At 39.0% G+C, this 7,958-nt stretch overlaps 1 protein-coding gene across 1 annotated transcript; it reads right to left on the bottom strand.

The window, feature by feature from the left end:
* Positions 1–1,335: 1,335 nt before the first annotated feature.
* LOC105054213 (probable polygalacturonase) lies at positions 1,336–7,688 on the bottom strand. Its single transcript, XM_010935681.4, has 6 exons — positions 7,581–7,688; positions 7,085–7,453; positions 3,882–4,002; positions 3,425–3,599; positions 3,224–3,294; positions 1,336–2,352 (listed from the first exon to the last, which is right to left on the bottom strand). The coding sequence occupies exons 1-6, from the start codon at positions 7,617–7,619 to the stop codon at positions 1,649–1,651; spliced, it is 1,479 nt and encodes a 492-aa protein (XP_010933983.2). The 5' UTR covers positions 7,620–7,688; the 3' UTR covers positions 1,336–1,648.
* Between the last annotated feature and the right edge of the window lie 270 nt (positions 7,689–7,958).

Genomic DNA, 7,958 nt, shown 5'->3' with positions numbered 1-7,958 from the left:
CCATGATAGTATCATACTACGTGGGTGTCCGTGGCACAACAATCACACCAAAAGACCCAATTTCTTGGAGAGACGGCCGGCTACTAAGTATCCAATTTTCCGGGGGAAGAGCTGGCACTCACCTTTAAGTCACTGTCAAACAACCCGCATCCCACTTTCAAAAAAAAAAAAAAACACAACCCACATCCCCACATTTCGACCGTGTGGTGGCTTTTTCTCCCTCTAGCTTAGACTCTCTCATGGGCCCTGGGCTTTTGCGGCCTCTACACTGCTGCGGCATATGCTCCGTGTCGGAGCCACCAAACCTTAGATCATGGGAATAAAGAAAAAAAAGGAGAAAGCACAAGCACAACAAGAAAGAAGAAATGGAGCACAACAAGAAGACAGGAGAAACAGGGAGAAAAAGAAAAGTGAAGCAAGATGGTAAAAGGGGCAAAATAGGAAGCGAAAATTGATGGGGAATATGTGAGAAAGCAAAAGGAGATTTACTAGTTGATCCACCTAAAGCAAAAACTTAACTCAGAATCCTCTTTATATACTATCAACACAGAAGAGATTTCTACATAGAGATAATAAGCAAAACTACAGCAATAAATTTCTTAGTTCTCAAAAAATTTTCCCCATATGCTCTATGCACCTCCTAGCCGTAGATGAATTCTTTAACAAATTCATTGAACCTGAATAATTGATTTCAAGCATTAGGAAGCCCTAAAATTCCAAAGTTAGGTGTATCTGGACTCCTAAATATTTGACTCCAGACTTACAAAAGGAGACTCTGACAACCAACTTCACAGTCAACACCCAAATTAGTGATACAATACTGATTTCTGACCGTCCGACAACTTCTCTGAGAAAAGCCCATAATTTCCTTAATGTCCAATCTGAGAGATTCAGAATGTCATTTGAAAGATTATCAAATTATTTTTCCCATCTCCTTGGTTTCAGACTAACATTCAAACTACATATGGTTAAGCAATCTCTTAGTTGATGCAGAATAAGGGCCAACTGTTTCCTAAATGGTCAGCACTGCATGTCTGTTTTATCTTCGTTTGCCTTTTGATGCTGTATAAACACAAATATCTCATCTCTAATCTCATGATTTGTATCATGCGTATAAAAAAGCCCCCAACTCCTAACTAAGAGAATAAAATAGGACAACTTCACAAGAGTTCCACTTGTGGCAACACTTCAACAACCAAAACTCGAATTCCTCAGTAGTTCTGAAACAAACTATTATTTTCATAAGTCTGACTAAATTTCAAGTGGTTACAAATTCCAGAAATATATAACAACTTTCAGATACAAATTCCAGATATATATATATAAACTTTCAGATGATAAAGTTTAATTTACATAATGAAGTAAAAGGTTTAGAATCACTTGCAGTAGCCCCTGTAGCCATTAAACTACCACTTGTTGGTCACAAATTTAGGTCCAGCTTCACATACATGCACTCACATGACATAATATACTTTAAAAAGGAAAAAACTCCAATACCTAGGAGAAACAAATGACTTATTGCAACACTAGTTTTCCTCATCGAACCTCCAATTATCAAGAGACAGAAGCACATAAGAGCTCTGCTCCTTGCAGACATCGGTCATGAGGAATGACTCCAAGGAAAATAAAACAAAGCTCACACCAACACTCACAGTTTAACTCTTCCGTATTGACATTCCTGGAATGCAACAGTTTCTATGGGTAAAGAACCTGTTGGGAAAGGGCATGGAGCATCATCAGCTCCTAGATCTCGGAGTGAGTCGCAAGGAGTAGGCATCACAGCACTTGAGACCCCCTCAACATCAGTGCAGTTCCACTTCAGCTTCTTCGACTTCACAACATCCACAGTCACATTAGACAAGCATATCCCAGTGAAGGGTGCCTTAGGAAGTCCCTCCAACTTTCCAGCTATGGTGACATCCTCGGCAACCACATCTCTGTAATTGATATTGTGGATTATTGGGATTGCGTTGGGGTCATACTTGTCATCAGGGTGCTGCCCATAATTTCCAGCCATCCAAAAAACATACTTCATGGTGTTCAAGGTCATTCTTCTCACAAAAATATCCTTAACATATCCTCCCCTACCAATGGCCGTCTTGATTCTGACCCCAGATTCTGTGTTGATGGCCATGATATCTTCAGCCCTGACGTCTTCGATACCACCAGACATCTCGCTTCCAAGGGCAATGGTGGCACTGGTGGGGGAAATGCAGGTGAGCCTTCTAATAATTACATGTCGGGTTGGCATGTTGAAGGCAATTCCATACTCATCCCAACCACTTTTGATGGCGATGCAATCATCACCAGAGACTATGAAGCAGTCCTCGATGAGGACGTTGGAGCTGGAGTCTGTGAGAAAAGGAAGCACCAAAATTTTTTATCAAACTTTGGAAAATTATTGCATCTTAGCTGCAGACTTCCACACTAAAATTTAGAGAGGAAATGAAGACACCAGGCTTCATGTTTTATATAAGATGCCATAAAAATTTGCAGTTTGAAGAGTGATATTTTACAATGGTTGTGAGTAGCTGGCTATGATTAACACCAGAAAGTATTAACAATAATTACAGCAAGAATGGATGGAAAGATGGGCATAACCCATGGTGATTATGATTATAAAGATTAGCACACGTGTTTTCAAGAATCTATTTCTTACAAAGAGATATTGTTTCTTGAGATGAATTTGATGAGGTCACATTGAACATTCTTCTCTTCTTTGCTTTCTTGCTTTGTACCTTAATCTCTTTCTCCTCTCTTCCTTCTTGTAAATAATTTCTGACCTAATTAATAAAGAGGGGGAAGTTTCTTGCTTCCTCCACTTTCCATCAAAAAAAAAAAAAAGATGAGCCCGATGAGGCTGGTGGAAAAGATGGTGAGAAGGATGCAACAGACAATTGTTGAACAGAGTGCAGACATAGAATTCTTATTTTCTCAGTAATGTGATTATCTTTATTTGACTGCTTTTCACTTGTATATTAGATATTTGATGTCTATTTCTTTTCTTTTCTTTTCTTTTCTGTTCTTTTCTTCTTCTTCTTCTTCTTCCTCCTCCTCCTTTAAAAATGCATGAGAAGCATATCCTAATATTTTTATAAGAGAGGATAGAGCCGAAAATTATATACACACTAGCATGTGCATAACTCATCCAAGTTTCTAGTTAGCATTTTGGTTGTTCAATAAATTGCATTTATAAACATAAATCTTCTAGAAGCAGAAGTACCTGGATCAATTCCATCGGTGTTTGGAGAGGTAACCGGTGCAAGAATTGTCACATTTAACACAAGAACATTGCTGCACAGTTCAATTACTTCAGTCAGCATTTAACTCTGAACACAATCATGCTAACTCTTTTGTACATTGTAAGCTCTGATTTATGATTGCAAGTAGTTTCTTTAGTTTTCTTTTAGGGAGATGATCAAACCTGCTGTAAACCGGATGAAGGTTCCATGCAGGAGCATCTTTGAATATAAGGTTGGAAATAAGGATGTGGTCTGAGTACATTATTTCAACGAAGTAACCACGAGTGTACTCCAGCTTGTTATCATGAAACTTATCCCACCAGACTTTCCCCTGCCCATTGATTGTTCCATTATCCCCTGAAACATATCAGCCAACATAAACAGAAACATGGATTCACATTAGCTGAAAAATCGATCTTTGTCCAAACCAAAAAAATGAGATGGAGCAGATAACTTAAACCATATCTGCCACCAAACTTTATAGGCCAACAATTCTTGACGAAGTTAGGTGGTCGGTTAGATTCGAATTCATCATTTCTTTTGCATGCAAGATGGACAAGATAATGACACATGACAAATATATGCAGTAAAATGGGAATTCATATTTTGCAGAGGCCTTGAAAAGAATACTTGTAATACCTGTGATGATCACATCAGTGAGGTTAGATCCCATGATGAAGTTGCTGTATCTTCCACCAGGTAAGTCCCTTCCTCTCCCATAAGAGGGCAAGGGATCAATAATTGGCCATTCATCAATGTCCTGCCACACCATATCATGCCATATGCCTTAAGCATTTGTCTGTTATTCAGATAGAGCCATGACAAGGACTCATAACTACGAAAAATGAACTAATAAGAGGAAGCACAGCCTCTAATTTTAAATTAACGACAGGAGTTTCAAATTTGATTTGGAAGTAAATATAAAATATTTTTTTCCCACCCTTGTGTATCATAACTTCACCTTATATTTCATAAGGCTTTGCCTTCTAAACTTCACAATAGGAGCTAGGGAATGAACCCCACCCTCCATAACATTTTCATACACACAGAGGAAGCTCATAAATAAGTACTAAATTGTCATGAGGATATACGGTAACTCCGATGCCTTGAATGGACTCTACCGTCACTCTAATAAAAGGTGCTGATCAATAAGGTCCCCAGCTTATATTTATTTTTTTATTAGTTGTGCAAGATTTGAGAAGGTGCTGAGATGGTTTATTCTGAACAACTCTGCTATAAAATTTTATATACAATAGTTGCTAACAAATTTTTTGTTCATACCGGAACTTATTACAATAATAAAAAAATTTAATAAGGGAAAGAATTATGTTGCATTAGATAGCTGGCAATCTATCCAAATTACTGACAATTTAATGTGGTAATCTGAATTACTGCATTTAGTATACTTTTTAGGTGGTAATTTAGATTACCTTGACAATCCAAGAGGTAATTTGGATTGCTTTGGGGAAGGGTGGCTATCCAGATTACCACTTCTTTGGCAATATTGCAATAAAAACTTAGGACAAAATTATCCTTTAAAAAAATCATCCAAAATCCGTTGCCCAACCATCCCCCCACCCCTCTCCACGTGCACCCCAGCCAGTTGCGGAGCCTGACATCAAATGTTGGAAGGGCAAAATAATAATTTTCAAATAAAATATTTTATAAAAAAATAATAAAATAAAGATATATGTATTCAAAAATATTATAAAAATATCCATAAATATTTAATTTTATGTATAAACAAAGATAAGTAAAAAATATTACTTTATGCCATCTGCAAAATAATTTTTATTGTGTAAAAATCTCAATAATCTTTTCTACATTAAATGTTGAAGAATAAATAAAGGGTCAAAGAACAAATAAACAATTATTTTTTTAAAAAAAATTATTATTTTTAATAAAAAATTAATATATAAATTAATTATATGATTTTTTTCAAACTGATGGATTCGTAATGTATGTAAGACTAAAATATTAGAGGGACCACCATAAATATAAATATATAGATAATAAGTATTTTAAAATTTTTTAGGAAGAGTGGTAGCCCCGGGTCCCTCTTATGCTCCACCACTACTCTCAATCCGCGGCTTCTCTATTTTCTTTTGTCTGCCGCAGCTTGCGTCTTCAAATAGTATTTTTTGCAATAAATGGATAATGTGTTAGAAAATCTAATCCAACCGGCCCATAAAGCCTCCCCCTATGCTTATAAAGCCCTTTCCAAAGACCATGGTATGATAGAAATTATGCACAAAAAACAAAAAAAATCTTCCGCAAGCTTATAAAGAATTCTATGTGAGCGTGCAAACATGGGCGACCCCAAATCGATCCACCATGACATCATCGTTCTGAAATATGACATTATGCACATGCACCAACATCCCATAAAAATCTTATGCACGGAGAAATAATCAACAAGAGGAAAGGACAGCCACACAGCAGAGTTCCATGTGCGCTGGTGACCTTTCCGCGCGCGCTTTGTCGGTTAAAGTAGTCACTGGTCAGGAAAATGTGCCTTTAATAATCATAAGTATTTTCAATCAAGTTTTTAACAAAATTTTTGTTATGATAGGGGGTGAAAAAACCTTTCTATTTTATCCCAGCTTCACAGCAGTTTTATATAGACAATTGATTTTGTAAACCATATAAATCCATTAATTATATAATATTAATAAAGCATCATAAAAGAGGGCTCTTCTCAAGGGTCTAATGAAGATTTTCTCTCATAACTTGTGATTCGAACGCTTCGGTTACTAGGGAGCAGCTTGTTTTGTCACACACCTGTCATGGAGAATCTGACACGTCAGCCAGTCAAAACAGTCGAGTCAAACATCTCAGTCTGGGATTATGTGCTCACGATGGCCAATGAACATGAGACTTCGCTCGTCAACAAACCGTCCAAACGGATGCTGACCAAGACGCAAGCTTCCACTCCACGGCAAAAAGGTGCAGCGTTCCTAACGCCGGGATCCATCAATCGGACCACCATTACCCCGCTCTCTCGAGAAATTATTGCCTGGAACGTCCAGGTAGACCACTCAAATCCTACGGTAGATAACACGCCAAATTAACCTTTATATTTCACAAGTATTTGGTTGTATGTTATCCACTATGCAAATGCTTCGAATTTGTGTTGGTCTTCTTGGACGTGGTCCAGGCAATAATTTCTCCTGTCTCAACCCTCTCTACATTATTTGACCAATAAATCCCTAACAGGCTGTATCTTTTTCCACGTCAATCATCGAATTGCATTGTACATAACTTTTAAAAGATAATAATTTTTTTTTTTAACTATAGCACAGATCACAAAGCTGATATTATGTTTTGAAAGCTACGCAAAGCATCTTCTACAGTTGAAGCTACAGAAAAAGTTAATCATTCTTCCACCCCAAAGGTACAACCGGAAGCCCCTCCAACCACCCAAGCTACGTAAAATTCCAAAACCATGATATGTGACAGTTTTAACACACTCAAGGGAAAAAAGATGATTGAAATCAACCACATATTTATTATAAGAATTTTCACCGAGTCATAGAGAAATTGCACTCGGACTACCGGTAGGGAGAACATATACTGGCTGAGTGACAATTTCTTCGATCCTTCTTATCTACGATCTCCACCGTCCATCCAATACGTTTCGTTCAGGTGGACGGATAATAGTATGGTGTATTCCTAAAAATTACACTAGAAACTAATCCCTCTAAAAATAAAACAAGATAAAATAAAACTAATTTTCGGATCTGAAAAAGACTAGGAAGAGAGAAAAGCAAACCCATGAACCACAAAACGACACCGATACGGAGGGAGAAAAGAAAAGGACGGAGTGAGGACGGTGAGCAGACCTGGGAGGCCAGGATTTCGGCGTCGCGGTGGAGGAAGAGGGTGAAGTGGCTGGTGAGATTGAAAGGACCAGTGAGCCATTTGCCGGGGGGCACGAAGAGCATCGCCCCGCCGTGGGCGGCGTAGAGGCTGAGGTTGGCGACGGCCGCGGCGAAGGCGTGGGTGTTGGAGGTGGTCCCGTCACCCACCGCCCCGAAATCCGTCAGGCTCGCCTTGTAGGCTCGGCAGCCGAAGGCACCCGCCGCCGCCGCCCCCGCGGGCAAGCCTCCGCCGGGCCTCCGGCGGTGGTGGCCGTGGTGCCTTAGCCTCGTGCACTCCGCCGCCCTCATAAGTCCCGCCACCACCATCCATAAAATCACCAACTTTAGTACCTGCATGAGTGAAATTAATTAGAAGAAGAATTAGACGGACGAAGGAAAATATGTCGTTGTTTTATTATGTTTCCAGATCAATGAGAAGAAAAGGTTTTTCCTTGGAAGGAGGAAAGGAAGGGATTACGTAGAGGTTTCTTGAGGGATTGCTTCCGAGCAACGCCATTATTAGCTAGAAAGACTGCAACCGTCCCACAGAGAGACAGGGAAAGCGGGGAAGGGTCGAGGATTTGGGTGTAGTTTATTATATGATGGAAATTTGGGTAATCTGAAAGTACAAATTTGCCCCTACTTTGGTTTGCTCCTTTAAAGAAAGGTAAATCTTCCTAGAGATACTCTGGTTCCTAGTAACTCTTGCGAGGAAGGGCACCCTAAGAATAGGGGTGGAAGCGTAGGAAAGGAATCGAACGGAAAGATCTTTCGTGTTTATTATTATTATTATTATTATTTCGTTGTAACGGAGAGGTTCTTTGGGTTATCGGAACGATATGGGCTCGAATAAGTT

Source organism: Elaeis guineensis, chromosome 11, assembly GCF_000442705.2.
Source record: "Elaeis guineensis isolate ETL-2024a chromosome 11, EG11, whole genome shotgun sequence".
Taxonomy (NCBI): domain Eukaryota; kingdom Viridiplantae; phylum Streptophyta; class Magnoliopsida; order Arecales; family Arecaceae; genus Elaeis; species Elaeis guineensis.
The sequence above is the reverse complement of the archived record's forward strand: the minus strand, read 5'-3'. Positions and strand labels throughout refer to the sequence as shown.

Bases quoted from the DNA above. Each gene is read 5' to 3' on its own strand.
- LOC105054213 (XM_010935681.4), bottom strand. From the start codon at position 7,619: ATGGCGTTGCTCGGAAGCAATCCCTCAAGAAACCTCTAC. The intron at 7,454-7,580 runs GTAATCCCTTCC...TCACTCATGCAG, and splicing joins ATCCCTCAAGAAACCTCTAC to GTACTAAAGTTGGTGATTTT. The intron at 3,295-3,424 runs GTTTGATCATCT...TGAACTGTGCAG, and splicing joins CTTCATCCGGTTTACAGCAG to CAATGTTCTTGTGTTAAATG.